The sequence below is a fragment of the Heloderma suspectum genome, chromosome 17 (assembly GCF_057233095.1).
Source record: "Heloderma suspectum isolate Gila_16-S chromosome 17, 16-S_ref, whole genome shotgun sequence".
Taxonomy (NCBI): domain Eukaryota; kingdom Metazoa; phylum Chordata; class Lepidosauria; order Squamata; family Helodermatidae; genus Heloderma; species Heloderma suspectum.
Genome location: NC_139474.1, coordinates 5,693,352 through 5,709,263, shown reverse-complemented (window position 1 = coordinate 5,709,263; position 15,912 = coordinate 5,693,352). Strand labels below are relative to the sequence as shown.

Below are 15,912 nucleotides of genomic sequence, written 5' to 3'. Positions count from 1 at the left end.
TGGTGTTGCAGGGAGTTTTTAGGGAGCAATGTGCAATTGCATCCCTTCCTTCCTGCTCTGAGCCCTGCTCTCTATGCTCCCTTCCTGCTCTTTGGGGGTCAAAAGGTGGGGTAGAAATTTGCTGGCGCAAGTAGCACATCACGGGAAGTGGAGCATCTTGTAACCTACTTTCATCTCTTTTGCAAACTCTTTTCTTCCTCCAGTCCAGCCTCAATTGCCATTTAGATTTCAGTCCCTTTCCTAATAATACCTAACAAAGGATCTTTCTTTTCTTTTCTTTCTTTCTTTCTTTCTTTCTTTCTCTTTCTTTCTTTCTTTTTCTCTCTCTCTCTTCCCTCCCTCCCTTTCTTTTCTCTCTCTCTCTCTCTCTTTCCTTCCTTCCCTCCTTCCCTCTCTCCTTTTTCATTCTTCCATAGCTGCTGAGTGCAACAACACTATATTTTCTAGGGTCACCACAGCCAACATAGCTTTTACCAGCTGATAAAAAGGAGGCAGCAATGAAAGCAGCCAGGATCAGATAAGCAGGGCATGCTGGCAACATGTTACAGAATTTCAGCAATGCATTTGCTCCACCTGTGTGTTGCAGGGAACCACACGACCCACACGTCAGTTGCGGCCATCCAGCAGCGTGCGGCCACCCATGGTCTGCCGGAAGACGCAAAAACTGCACGGAAGCTCTCCGGCCATTTTTGGGCTCATCCTCCATTATCCTGGGGCAAGAACCCCAGGAAGCAGTCGCAACCCCTGGTTTGTTCACACCTTTGGAGGTTAAGATGCGAGGATGAGCAACAAACCACCCAGAGAGCTTCGGCTATTGGGCAGTATAGGAATGTAGTTCGTTAATAATTAAAGACTCAACGAGGCCAGGGGTATCAAGGGCTCCAGCTGCTTCCGCTCTCATCCCAGATAAACGACTGTTGACAACGGAGCAACCCTGGAAAAGGCGACTGCCATGCAATTCAGGCCGTGCCACGGTGGGCGGGTGTTAGTTTTAGCAATGGGAAAAGGCCACATTGTTTCTCACCACCCTCCACCCAGCCCGACTTCCCCTGCCACGTTATATAGTGCAAGACAACTGTCAATGCAGAACCAGAGCATTTTGTAGCTAGAAAGCCAAAAGCCCTGAACAGAAGGAAAGGGGAAAATTCCTTATTTCGTTTCATTCCTCCAGTAACGTCTTTGTACAGCGTGTGTATAGAAGTTAACCTAATTCCTCTCCACCCTCCAGATACTTACTGTAAACTAGTGTCTTGCAGAAGTTAATTCCCTCTCCCCTGCCCCCACCCGCCTCCATTTTCTTTATGTTTTCAGTTGGCAGGCCTAACATTGTTCTCAACCATAAACTGGACTTCTGGTTCTGTTAAGGATCCATTTTCCCCTCTCTAAGCATGGTTGGCTGGCGAACGCTGGGAGCTGCAGGATTTTTTTTTCTGTCTAAACATGCATAGGAATGTGCCCTTAGAGGTTCAACTATTATCAGTGCATTCTGTAAGTCCTGGGACCACAGCCCGTTATATGTATCCTTGTGCATATTTAAGGATCTTTTTCTTTTTAATTTGCAAACTTGTATACTTTTTTGAACCTAGGGAGCCCCCTGGGCACATACAAACACTTCCTTATTTTGGGGTAGGGATGCGTAAGAAACTTGTTTCAGACTGTTTCAAGCCAGAATTTACCCAGTTCTCACCTCCTGAACTCAAATCTCCGGTGGAAGTCCGCACATTTCCAAGCTTGCAATGTGATTTGCAGACAAAAGTGCATTCAATAACGCACACGTTTGAAATGCCTGCACAAAGAAGGGTGTACTTTTGAAAAATGTGCACTCATGTTTTAGTTAATGGGGGGAAAGTGTGTAGCTTTAAAACACGCACACAAAACGTGTGTATCTTTGGAAAAATACATACCAAAATACGTGTAAATTAAAGACGAAAAAGAGCTCGCAGTTTACCACAAGTTGGGACAAGCTTTGAGGTAGAAATCAGAGAAAGTTGACAAGCTCAGGCTTTACAGATTTTCACACCCATTTTTGGGAGGTCCCGTTTCACTTCCAAAATGATCGGCACGCAACTATGATAATGAAGGCCACACAGGTCAACAGATCACTGAGCTGTAGCACTGTCTATCTTGCCTGGCAGCAGTGCCTCAATTGGCTGAACAATTTCCTTGCTTATCCAGAACCAAAGCTGCCTGGGCCTGAATAGCAGATTGTATACTTGCAAAACAGGACTACAACCAGTGAGCTGTTTTGCCTCCAGTTACATCAGCCAATCTAGCTAGGGAAGGTAGTAACATCTCCCTAAGGTTTTTCTTGGCTAGCCAAGAACCTTTAATTCAGCCTTCCTCACCCTGGTGTCCTTCAGATGTCTTGGTCTACAATTCCCATAACCTCCCCAGCCAGTGTGGCTGCTTTTGCTGGAGATGGTGGAAGATGTCAATGACCCAAAAGGGTGGTAGGAAGCTGCCATATATCAAGTTAGACCATTGGTCCATGTAGCTCAGCGTTGTCTCTACACCAGAGGGGGGGAACCTTTCAGCCCATGGGCCAAATTCCATTTCAGAGAAGCTCTCAGGGGCTGCATCCGGGGGGGCCATAAATACCAGCATATTTTAGCTTAAAGCTCCTACTGCCAAGGTGTGTGGCTGCAGGGCCAACGTGTCCCTGCTCGGTGCCTTAGTTCAGAATGGCAATCCTGCAGTCTCACCCAAGTGTGCTGCACAAGGCCCAAGTCCTCATGAACACAGGTGTCAAGGAATCCATTTTGTTAAGATTTAGCGGCCTGGAAGGAGGCTCCGTTTCGTGAGGAGGCACCTGCATGCATTCATTAAAACACCAGCGGGCGTTATCACATCTTGTTCTCGTCTCCAGGCCTGTCAAGGCCGGAGTGGAACTCTTGCCAAATTGGAGTGAACAATGTCAGCTGGGCTGTGGTGAGAGATTTTCACTCCCCACCTGGAAGCCAAGGTAGTTAACCAGCCCTTGGTCATTGGCCAAAGAGGCTCGTCTCTGAGGAAACTACTCTGCTAGCCAGGGATTGGCTATGGAGGTTCACTTCACATTTGTCCAGGCCCTGGGGAGGTGTAAACCAGGGTTGCCATTCTGTCTTCATGTTGGCTTCTATGTGCATGTGCTAACTGGCTTTCGGGCCTGACAGCTTTTGGATCCTGAAATTGGGCCCTGTCCGATTGGAAGACCCTTACTTAGGCGAAGTATAGGATACGGTTAGGTGTTGTTATTTTTGCCTGCAGCATCATTCCAAAGAGTTCTCTGGTTTCTTTGATTTACTCTGATAGTTGTACACCTTTTCGTCCCTTTCCCTTCTTCTCTGTAAATAAATTTTGACCTTCAGAGCTGTGTGCACTTTCTTCCAGGTAAAAACCTCAGTATTAGATTCAGAGCCTTCCGTTTGGTCTTCTTACGGTTTAAAGTTTTAGGCCCTAAAAGTTTGATATAGAGGGTGCTGGCTTGGCCCTTATTTCTGAAGCTCTAGGAGGGTCGTGTGAGGGCCAAGCCCACTGGCTCAGGCTTAGGTGGATGCTAAAGGTGGTGGCAGTCTACCGGGTAATTGTCTGCCCGCTGCCTACACCGCAGGGAGTCCCCCCCCCCCTTCACTGCAGGCGTGAAAGAAGGGCCCAAGTGCTTTTTGAACCACCGTAAGGCTCACGGGTGAAGGTGTTTGGTCTTCCCCCGACACACTCCCGTAACGACAGGGATTCCGGCCTCCTTCACGGACCGAGGGAGACGCAGGCACAGAGGTGGCAATTGGAGGTTTATTTGGTCTCGTTTCACAGGCTTGGCCCGTCCCACGCTGGGGCTGGGCTGGACACAGGTGGCTCCTTTGTGCTCATGGAGCGTCCGGGAGCCTGACACACGCGTGGGTTTCAAGTAGGGGCAGGTGGACACAGTAGAATTGCACATCCAAAGTGCTAGCGGCCGCAGGCGGGACCCAGCCAAGGAGCGGGCACAGCTTTGGCGCAAGCGGGACCCCCTGCAAACGTTCACTGCCCTCCTCTTCCATGTCAAAAGACCAGCACACAGGTGGGACATCAGGATGCCCTCACCCTCATTTCCCACCTCTCTCATCTCACACTTGCACCCCCTGCCGCTCGTGCAAGACAGGTTGCTCACGAACACCAGCAGAAAGCAATCGGCTGTGTTTGTGCACAGGTAGCCTTGACCAGCTTTCCAAAACCTGGTGTCTTCTGGACGTATTGGACTATATCTCCCACAAGCCCCGGTCCCCACTGACAATGGTCGGGAGGTAGGAGCCGTAGTTCAGAACATCTGGAGGGCACCAGGTTGCCTTCCCGTGGTGGTCCCAAAACATCTGGCCTCAGCAGTCTTTCTTCCTGGGCAAACAGGGAGCTATGCATTTGCTGGACCACCGCTCGGCCTGGCGATGAGGAATACCGAAAAGGACTGTGCAGGATGGGGGGAGTGTGTGGTCCTGGTCTGTCTGGAGGTGCTCTACGCCCACCCAACCTGCATTCAGGGGAGAGAGTCACCAAGGCACAGTCATGGTGAGTGGAGTTGGCAAATGGAGCCAGGATGCAAATGGGGCATAGGTAAGATTGAAGATAGCTGCCAGTTTGGGAACCCTCTCCCACCGCCCCACAACCTGTCCCTGCAAACATGGAGGAGATAGAGAGAAAGGTGACCGGCCAGGGGGTCTGACCAGTTAGTGTTCATGATATGGAGGGGCACGAGAAACAGCTTTCCCCTCCCCGCACCCTGCGACCTCCTCCGCTCCACCCATCCCAATACACACAGGCCCTTCATCGCTTCCCTGGGACGCTCAATGCTGTAAAAATGGCTTCACATCCTTGAAGGAACTGGCTTGAGAAAGAACAAACTCATTCCAACACTGTTAGGGTGGAGGAGTTGGGGGGAGGGGAGAAGAATGCATCGGAAACTGCCTTAGACTGGGTCAGACCCTGGGTCCATCTAGCCCAGGATTGTTGACACTGACTGGCAGCAGAGGATCTCCAGGTTTTCAGGCAGGAGGGATTTTTTCAGCCCTACCTGGAGATGCCAGGGATCGAACCGGGGACGTTCTGTATGCAAGGCAGGGGCTCTACCGCTGAGCTACATCCCCTCTCGAGCTCTTCCTCTGTTCCCTGCTTGCAGTCTGGAAATATCCCCGCTCTCCCCTTTTACAGCAGCCCATGTTTCTGGTCTTCGACCCCACTTGCAGCCTCATGCCCAATTGCAGCTGAGCATGAGGTTCAAGTCCAAGGCGCCAACTTCCTGAACAAAAAGGTCCCATTCATTTTGGGGCGGCCCTCCCTCGAGGGGATGCAGGTGCCGACCACCAGGGCTGGGCGGGCAACTCCTCTTTGGGTTGGAGCGCTCTGGAGATCCAGCACGGCGACGGAGAACGGCTGAGCTGCCCTGGAGCAGGCAATCTGGATGCAACGACAAAGGGGTCGGACGGTGTGGGTGTCGGCGGCTCCTTCAGGGCTGAGAAGTCCCCGCAGGCGAATGGGTCAGCGTGGGGCCCTGCAAAAGGACTGGTGCCCTCGGGACCCGGTGGCTTAAACTGGCGCGGTCCCAGGCGGGGGGACTGAACGGGCGAGGCACGGGCTCCTGAAGACACAAAGCTCCAGGGGTCGATGCGGCTGCGGACCGGAGAAGGCCGTGGTCGGGAGATGAGGCTGGAAGGGCGAGGTGACCGTGGGCTGCGGGGGGAGGAGGGAGACGGGAGGGCCCCATCTGTGGGAAGAGAGAGCAGAAGTAAACCTCAGCAGACATGGCCACCTCAGCCCGAAATGCGCCTGGGGGGAAGAATCTCCGCCAGTCTGCCCCAAATAGAACTGGGTGGTGAAACTTAAAGAAGTATATTTCAACAGCGCCGGCATATTGCAAGTCCAGTTTGAGGACATTAGTCAACTAGGGCCCGAACAGCCAAACAGGTGTACTAAGCTGTCTTAAAACAAGTCAGACCTTTGGTCCATCTAGATCACTGATGGGACAGCACCTCTCCAGGGCTTCAGACGGGGGTCTTTTGCAGCCCTGCCTGGAGATGCCACGATCGACCCTGGGACCTTTCAGCCCAGCAGGTGCTCTGCCACTTCCCCGTGGGTGCACGACTTTCGGCCCTCCAGATGTTTGGGCCTACAACTCCCATCAGCCCTAAGCGGCATAGCCAATGGTGCGGGATCCTGGGAGTTGTAGGCCAAAATGTCTGGAGGGCCACATATAGCCCACCCCTGCCTTAAAAGACAACCCCCACTTGTTAATTTCAGACACTGGGGCCATCAATTCAATGCAGCCGTCTTCCCTTTATGAAGCTGTTTTGTGTTTTTTGGTGGTTTACCAGAACTGGACATTAAAGGGAAATTGAAACAGGTCTTTTCCCTTCAAAACAAGAGGTAATTTGTGTTTATTCAATTGTGAAAAAAGAGTTATTAAATTGTAAAATTCTCTCTCACTTCTTTTGGTAACCCAAAAAGACACCTGCATTGAGGCGTTGAAACTAAGCAAATGTCACTGATTAACTCAGAAGTTCAAATGCTGGTGATTACATAAAAATTATTTAAATCAGTTGACTGACCTAATATTCGCATCTTATTTAATTTCTGTAAAAACCCTCTTTGCAAACCTCTTGTATTTGCAGATATTTCTGGGTTTAATGGTCCTGATCCATCATGGGGATCACTGGGCTATGCAAACTTGGTCTCAGGTTATCAGGGATAACCCCAATGGTGTACTTAGCTGAGCCAGGTTTTGCAAGGATGCAGCCCTGGCACTTTTTTTATTATCAGGGACACTGGCATCATCTGCCACCCCCCTTGGGCGTCCCTGTTCTCTCTGAGCCTAGCTGTGGGGGAAATGAATTTTCCTTGGAGGCCACTCGTTGCTCATCCCTGGTCTAGGAGCAGAAAACACAGCTCTCTTGAGACCTAAAGCAGGCTCAGAGGCTGATCTTCAAAAACAAACTATCCCGGAGTTTTAGATCCAGACTATCCAAGTTCATTTTTCACAGTACTCTGAACACCTCTCCAGTGATGTGATGGCTAATTTGGAAGTGCAGGCGCTCATCCTGACAGTCCCCATAGTCACGCCCCCCAAGGAGAGTCCATAATTGCGGGCAGCCGTGTTGATCCATACCAACACACCAGTTCTACACGTTTTCACCTGTTAGGAGCAGGTCCTTCATAAAGCTAAGGGGTCTGAATCGCCCATTCAAGATCAGGCCACCCCCAAATTATTTGCAAGACAGCGGGGAGCAATATGATGTTGCTGGGAAAATTCATTTTCCTCCAGCTACTGTGAGGATTGCAGTTAAGCTCAGAGGGACCTGGGAAGTCTGAGGGGGGTGGCAGAGGACATCAGTGTCCCTGCTAATAAAGTGCCAGGGCTCCGTCCCCGTGAGGCCTGCATCCACGACACCACTGAACAAGAGTCTCATTCCAGCAAGAACACAGCAAGGGAAGCTCAGTGAAGCCCAGAGGGATCTGGGAGGTCTGAGGGGGTGGCAGATGACTTCAGCATCCCTGGTAACCCTGGATCCAGTACGACGCTGTACCCATCTCTTTGCACCAACTCAGACACGCCCCTCTTCAGCCCCTGAAACGACTCAGCCGCAACTTACCCCACTTCTGTGCTTTGCTGCCACGTCCCTCCGCAAGTCTGGGGATCTTGGGTGACATCTGGACCCACAGAGGAGGCAAGGCCCCCCGATCGCCCCCTGAGGCCACATCCACAAGGAGATCTGTGGGGGGGTCTTCCTTACACAGCTCCACCTGCAGGGCGGGGAGGGCCTCTGGCAGTGGGGAGCCAGGTGGGGGCTCCTGAGAGGTGGACGGTAGCTCTCGGCCCAAGCCGAGGGAAGCAAGCAGGGCCGTGCCACGAAGCAGGGCCCGCTGGATGAGTCGGGGTGCGCTGGGACGTTCCGGTGCTGGGTCCTCTGCTTCGGGGGAGTCCACAGGGACGCTGCCTGTCAGGGTGAGAAAGGAGGAGGGGAAATCAAGCCATAACCTGACAGATCTTTAGAGCAGGGGCTGAGGAACCTGCAGCCTGGGAGTCCCACGTTTACGTCTGCCTAGTTTCTACACTGGGTGTGGACAACCTGGTGCTCTCCAGATGTTTCAGACTACAACTCCCATCAGGTCCAGCCAGTGTGGCCAATGGTCAGGGATTGTGGGAGGGCACCAGGTTGACTAACCGTGGTCTACCCTGACCAGCACCAGCTCTCCACAGTTTCAGACAGGGGACTTTCTTAGAGATACCTTGGGATGCTAAGGATTGAACCTGGGACCTGAGCTATATGGTCCCTGCCCTGGAACATAGGAAGGTGCCTTAGGAACCTGAGGAATATAGAAACCTGAGACCTGAGGAACCTACAATATAGGAAGCTTAGGAACCTGGAACCTTATTAGCCTGGAATATAGGAAGCGCTATAGGAAGGTGCCTTAGGAACCTGAGGAATATAGGAACCTGGAACCTTAGCAACCTGGAATATAGGAAGCTCCCAGAACTTCAGGAACATAGGAACCTGGAACCTGCAATGTAGGATGTTCCTGGAACCTTAGGAATATAGGAACCTTGAACCCTAGGAGCGCGGAATATAGGAAGCTTATGAACTTGGGAGCTTCAGAACCTGGAATATAGGAAGCTCCCCTGGAACTTGAGCTATATGGTACCACCCCTGGAATATAGGACGCTCCTGGAACCTTAGGAATACAGGGGCCTGGAATCCTAGGAACCTGGAATATAGGAAGCTTAGGAACCTGGAACCTCAGGAACCTGGAACCTCAGGAACCTAGAATATAGGAAGCTTAGAAACCTGGAACCTCAGGAACCTGGAATATAGGAAGCTTAGGAACCTGGAACCTTAGAGGCCTGGAATATAGGAGGCTCCCCTGGAACCTGAGCTATATGGTCCCTCCCTTGGAATATAGGAAGCTGCTTTACAGCAAGTGGGGTTGCTGGTTCATCCAGCTCAGTGATAGGGGTTAGGGGACTTCTGCTTGCGAAGCGGCTGCCCTGCCCCGAGCTACGGCCCATCAGGGGACACCCTGAAAAGGTCACAGCAGCGCCAAGGCACCAAAAACGGGCGGGGGACGAAAGAGCTCACCGTTGGGGCTGGGTTGGGGCTGGGACTGTGCAGGGGCGGGAGGCACCTCTGGCTCCAAGTACCACGTCGTTTCTTCCAGCCGCGACCGTCTCCTGTGGAGGGGGAGACGGGAAGTCACAACACCCTGTGCAGGGCCAGTGCATCACCTGCTCCGATCAAAGCCCCGGAAGAAACAGGCTCACACCACTCAGGCTATCTGTCGGTCTAGCCCAGTATTGTCTGCTCTGACTGGCAGCAGCAGCTCTCTGGGGTCTGAGGCAGGCGTTGCTGTTTTTTCCAGCCCTGCCAGGAGTTGCCGGGGATTGAGCTGAGAACCTTCTGCAAGCACACCAGTGGAGGCCGGCAGCTCCCGTTTCAGTGGGGTGGTGCATCCATTCTGGGTTTCAGTCGGAACTCTAAAAGAGCGATCCGCACTGCTGAACCTTACCCCCCAAATGGGTTCAGCGCTTTGGATAGCTCTCTTAGAGTTCTGGCTGGAACCTACAGAGGATGCACCGCCCCGCTGAAACCGGAGCCACCGGCCTCCACGGACACCAATCACTGATTCTTTGCCACTGAGCTATGGCTCCTTCCTTTAGCCTGACAACCTAGAACACACCGATATAGACTCATAGGGTTGGAAGGGGCCTGCAAGACCATCGAGTCCCACCCCCTGCTCAGTGCAGGAAGCCTGATTCCCAGGCGGTCTCCCATCCAAGTACTAACCAGGGCTGACCCTGCTTAGCTTCCGAGATCAGGCGAGATCAAGCGCATCCAGCCCTCTCCATAGTTCTGGGTGTTCTATTAGATAATCACCACTCTGAGATGGAGAGAGACAACCCACAAGTTCTAGGCCCCAAGACTTTCCCACTGCCAGGGCTGGAAATGAAACCTGGGAACTCATCCAATCTCTCTCTCTGAATAGAGCTTAATTTCTTTCTTTTTCTTTCTTTGTGTGCTGGGCCTCATGTCTGCCCTGGAAACCCTGCTCCCTAATAGGTAGGTTACAGTGGTTCAGTGGTGCATGAAAAGCACTCCGCGCATGCTCAAAGGACACTTTCGTCTTTTGTCTCTCACAAGTTCTATCATTGAGCTCTGGCCTTCCTTGCTCTGTACTTGGCTGTCAAGTTCAAGACATCACCTGGTGCTGCCTCTGTGATTTGTTTACATTTATTTATTACCCAAAGATATTGTGGTGGTATACATGGTTCTCCCTGCCCGCCTCGCAATTTTATCCCCGCAGCAACTCTGCGAGGTAGGTTAGGCCAAGGTAGGGCAGCTGGCCCAAGGTAACCCACTGAGCTTCAGGGCTGAATTGGGATTTGAACCTGTCACCACCAGCAGGCTGAATGGAGGGAAATGGGATGGGGAAGCAAGGCAATTCCACAAGCCCTGCTCGAAGACTAAATTGTTTTCCTCTTCCTTCCCCATTCCTTTTTCCTTGTGTGTTGTGTCTTTTTAGATTGTAAGTCTGCAAGCAGGGACTGTCTTGTTTTACTGATTCCATGTAACCCGTTCCAAGAGCCCTGTTGGCTGAGGAATGGGACACAAAAACTTGAAACAAACAAACAGGCAAAGACCGGGATCGTCTGACACTCTGGCTACTACATCACACTGATTCCTTCTCTCCTCCTTTCCTTTTGCTAACAGCAGAGGCCTTCTTAAGGGGCATCCTTAGCAAGACAGGGCAAGCATGGGTTGAAAGCAGGGAGGGAAAGGGTGCCCCCTACCTGCCATTCTGCGTACTGCAGTCCCATGGTTTGGGGGAACCGGGGCTCTTTGTGCGGCCGTTCCAGGTCTCATCCCCTCGCCGTGGCGACTGGCGGCCCCAATTCTGGTCATTCTCACTTGGCTCCACTGTGGAAGAGAAAAAAGGGGTACGTTTCAAATGGCACATTTGCGCACAGAAATGGGTACATGTTTCAAATGACACATTTGTGCACAAAAAGGGGCACATAGTTCAAATGGCACATTTGCACACAGTGTTTAACCTGGTTAAATCGATCACTGCCCGCCCCCTCTCCTGGAACAGCTGATATTCAGATACTATATATATATATATATATACACACACACACACACGTACATACATATATACATACATACTGTCCAATAGCCGAAACTCTGGGCAGTTCACAAAAATGTATTGACTGAATGCCATCTCTCCGGAGAGCTATCTATCCACAGCACTTCTGTCTTGGCAGGATTAAGCTTCAGTTCGTTAGGCCTCATTCAGCCCATTACCAAGTCCCGGCACCAGTTCGGCACTCAGATGACAAAGAGAAGCCGGGCAAAGTGCCGCCAGCATACTGGTGACGCTCCAAATCCCTGGCAATATGCCAAGGCTCGGTTGGGGTTGCCTGAAAGACATTTGAGCACTCCTAAACCCAGTCTCTCCACCTCTCTCCTCTACATACAGGCCAGCAAGCGTTACTCACGTTGGATAGCTCGGAGTCGTGTGAAGGTAGGGGAGCTACCTCCCCCCACCTCAAAAAAGTCCTTCCTCTTGTCCAACCCGGGGGACGCCTGCACTGTGATGCGGTGCTTAAAATCTGAAAGCAAAGGCGAAAGAGAGAAAATGCATTTGCCAGTAACGCTCTATGTTGTGGAACAGGATCGCAAACCTTCATCCTCAAGAGGATCCTGAGCCCTTGTCCTCTGTAGAAGAGGCTCCAGAGTTCAGGGAGATGACTCGGCCATGGAAAGGCATCATGAGGCGTCTACGTCCTCAGGATCTAGTTCTTCAGAAAGACCCCAGGGTTGCGCTCTCCTGCGTCCAGAGGAGGATGCATCATTGTCCTCAGATGCTGAGGACTAGGACCCTGAGGATGCTAGCATACCCTAGCCACTCCCACATCATCACAGCCTGGGATTGCTAAAAACAGCCCAGAGACAAAGAGACAAAGCCTCAGACAGTATGGAGGCAGGGCCAACCAGCCTAAAACAACCACATTCTAATTTATGGCTCAGTCTTGCTCTGCTCCTTGTTGGAGCAACATACAGAAACCCTCTTTGGCTTCCAGCTCCACCTGGAGCTTTCCATGGTGCTGACCTCTTCTAGTCCTGCTTACCTGAGAAACCTGACCTAACCCGAATCCTGCTCAAGTTCTGATCCACAACCGGTCCGTGAAAACCAGGCTACAAACCAGGGCAATGGTAGAACCCATGGCCTAAAATGGAACACTCCGTCTGTAAAGAAGCATCGAGTGAAAAGGAGATGGATCTAGGACAGTTCCAAGCTCTGCCATGGGCCGCCGCCAGAGCCCCAGAAGGGCCCACTATTGACTCTTGCTCCGGGCTCCCTTTCTACTGGTGCTCCAATCCAATGAGCACTGGGCAGATGAACTGGGCAGATACCATTTTGAATTTTCCTCAGCATAGCATTGCTCCCAGCGAGTGAGCATATGTGCACCATTTTAATTTCCCACAATAACCCATGGTAATGCTACATCGTCATGGGAAATAAAAACTATGATTCCGTCGGACCACTGTTGCTGCTGCCGTCAAATAAGCCCACAGCACCGGGGGAACTGACATGGGAGGGACCCGCCAGAAGGCCCTTAGCTGTGGGGCACCCACCCCTTAAAACCTGGAGCTGGCCTTGGCTGAGGCATGATGTGGTTAGTGCACATCCCGACATCCTCCGCAGCATAAATGGGCTACCAGTGGCCGCTCCAGCACCCCAAATGTCAATAAGTGAAGGGCTGGATGCGCCCGATCTCGTCTGATCTTGGAAACTCAGCAGGGTCACCCTGGTTTGTACTTGGATGGGAGACCGCCTGGGAATTGGGCTTCCTGCACTGAGCAGGGGGTTGGACTCAAGGGCCTTGCAGGCCCCTTCCCACCCTAGGATTCTGTGATGTTGAGCAAAGGGCTGGATACACCTGATCTCGTCTGATCTCGTAAGCTCAGCAGGGTCACCCTGGTTTGTACTTGGATGGGAGGCCGCCTGGGAATCAGGCTTCCTGCACTGAGCAGGGGGTTGGACTCGAGGGTCTTGTAGGCCCCTTCCCACCCTAGGATTCTATGTCTATGTCTAAATGGCTGCACAACGATAGAGAAAGTTCAAGGCAGCTCCAATGTTGCCTGCAGTGGCGGACACTCTAGCCAGCAGATTCTATGGGTATGGCCTGGAAGTACTCCGGAGTCCGTCAAAACCACTGGGGAGCCTGCCAGCCGACACGGCAAGCCTCCCTGGGGGCCCTTAACCTTTTGCAAGGGGTAGTTAGCAGGAACAGTGGCTTAGGAACCCCAGGGAACATGGCTTTCTCCCCACACGTGACACGCTAAGCCACTGTGGTTACTGGGAATTCCCCAACTATTGTGGCTTAGTGCAGGGGTCCCCAACCCCCAGGTCGTGGACCGGTACCGGTCCATGGCCTGTTAGGGACTGGGCCGCAGTAGGGGTGTGGGAACCCGCCCTTACCTTTGGTCCATGTGGGGGGAGGCGATCCGTCCCTCCCCCCCTGCCCCAGAATCCTCACCGGCCCTGGCCGAGTCTGCGGAGCTGCCGGCTGGCTCCAGCCCTGTTCTTTGCAGTAATAGCCTATTTCTGCAAAGACCAGGGATGCAAATGGCGTCCGCTATGTGGACGCCATTTGCGTCCCAGCAGCTGGAAGTCCTCCCCCGGCCGGAGCCGGCTGGCAGCTCCGTGGCGAGTCCAGGGCCGATGAGGATTCTGGGGGGAGGGGGAGAGGGACTGATCGCCCCCCCCCCCACGGACCCAAGGTAAGGGGGGTTCCCACACCCCTACTGCAGCCCGGTCCCATCCTCACCCCTGGTCCGTGGAAAAATGGTCTTCCACGGACCGGTCCCTGCTCCCAAAAAGGTTGGGGACCGCTGGCTTAGTGTGACGTCTGAACAGAACCAAAACTGAAACCGAACCGAACCCTAGAGCGGGCCTTGACTGAACTCCCTGCTTTGCATCCCCGCCCCACGGCCCGTACCGAGAGGCATGCTGATGCGCTCGCTGTCCCTGCCCTTCAGCTTGTTCCTCTTGAAGGTGCCTTTCCGCTTCTTCACGTGGGGCCGCTCCCGGTTCATCTGCTGTATGAGAAGGCTCAGCTCACGCTCGAAGACCTCCAGCTCCCACTGCGCCAGCTCATGTTCCCGCTGGCGCAGGAACTCCTCCTGCGACTTCTGCTTCAGGGCCGCCTGCTTCAGCTCTTCCTCGCGGCTCAGCAGCTCCTGAGGAAAGCAAGGGAGGGGGCTATATAAGGGCAAGGAACTTGAGAGCTGGGCCCTCAGAAATGGGGTTGCTGTCGACTAACTTCTCGAGTGAGACATATCAGGGCCTGGAGGTCTCATCTGCAGATCTGGAGGTAAGGGCGCAGAAATGTTTCCCCGGTCATGTGGTGTGGAAATTTTTCCAGGGCTTTATTTTTCCATGGAAAATTTTCCGTTTCATCAGTTCATGAGTAACCGTGAATGGGCGCCCATTGCAAATACAATACTAGACACACTCGGCAGTTTCAAAGTTGTACCTGACATTCTTCAGGCGATTAACCCTAGCAAGTAGCTGAGGGAATACATATACGCCATCGAAATACATATATATCTCAGGGCGAAATGGAACTAAGATGTAGTGATGACAAAACTGAAGGTGCCCCATTAGCAAGTATGTGAGGGAATACATATACGCCACCGAAATACATATATATCTCAGGGCAAAATGGATCAAAGAAGTAGTGACGACAAAACGGAAGGTGCCCCATTAGCAAGTATGTGAGGGAATACATATACGCCATCGAAATACATTTATATCTCAGGGCGAAATGGAACTAAGAAGCAGTGATGACAAAACTGAAGGTGCCCCATTAGCAAGTATGTGAGGGAATACGTATACGCCACCGAAATACATATATATCTCAGGGCGAAATGGAACTAAGAAGTAGTAATGACAAAACTGAAGGTGCCCCATTAGCAAGTATGTGAGGGAATACATATACGCCACCGAAATACATATATATCTCAGGGCGAAATGGAACTAAGAAGTAGTGACAACAAAACTGAAGGTGCCCCATTAGCAAGTATGTGAGGGAATACATATACGCCATCGAAATACATTTATATCTCAGGGCGAAATGGAACTAAGAAGCAGTGATGACAAAACGGAAGGTGCCCCATTAGCAAGTATGTGAGGGAATACATATACGCCACCGAAATACATATATATCTCAGGGCGAAATGGAACTAAGAAGTAGTGACGACAAAACAGAAGGTGCCCCATTAGCAAGTAGGTGAGGGAATACATATACGCCACCGAAATACATATATATCTCAGGGCGAAATGGATCAAAGAAATAGTGACGACAAAACGGAAGGTGCCCCATTAGCAAGTAGGTGAGGGAATACATATACGCCACCGAAATACTTATATGTCTCAGGGCAAAATGGAACTAAGAAGTAGTGATGACAAAACAGAAGGTGCCCCATTAGCAAGTATGTGAGGGAATACATATACGCCATCGAAATACATTTATATCTCAGGGCGAAATGGAACTAAGAAGCAGTGATGCCAAAACTGAAGGTGCCCCATTAGCAAGTATGTGAGGGAATACGTATATGCCACCGAAATACATATATATCTCAGGGTGAAATGGAACTAAGAAGCAGTGACGACAAAACTGAAGGTGCCCCATTAGCAAGTATGTGAGGGAATACATATACACCCCCGAAATACATTTATATCTCAGGGCGAAATGGAACTAAGAAATAGTGACGACAAAACGGAAGGTGCCCCATTAGTGAGTAGGTGAGGGAATACATATACGCCACTGAAATACATATATATCTCAGGGCGAAATGGATCTAAGAAGTAGTGACGACAAAATGGAAGGTGCCCCACTAGCAAGTG

The 15,912-nt window shown here is 51.7% G+C and overlaps 1 protein-coding gene across 1 annotated transcript in view; it reads right to left on the bottom strand.

Annotated features, from left to right (window-relative positions):
* Window positions 1–326: 326 nt before the first annotated feature.
* The window catches only part of MAP3K11 (mitogen-activated protein kinase kinase kinase 11), a 53,233-nt gene continuing 37,647 nt past the window's right edge, over window positions 327–15,912 (bottom strand). The window contains exons 5-10 of the mRNA XM_084823733.1: window positions 14,003–14,243; window positions 11,495–11,608; window positions 10,787–10,913; window positions 9,078–9,169; window positions 7,593–7,937; window positions 327–5,710 (exon numbers count right to left, since the gene is read on the bottom strand). Coding sequence (XP_084679859.1) covers window positions 5,265–5,710; window positions 7,593–7,937; window positions 9,078–9,169; window positions 10,787–10,913; window positions 11,495–11,608; window positions 14,003–14,243 — 1,365 coding nt within the window. The 3' untranslated portion in view covers window positions 327–5,264. The remainder of the gene's footprint in view (window positions 5,711–7,592; window positions 7,938–9,077; window positions 9,170–10,786; window positions 10,914–11,494; window positions 11,609–14,002; window positions 14,244–15,912) is intronic.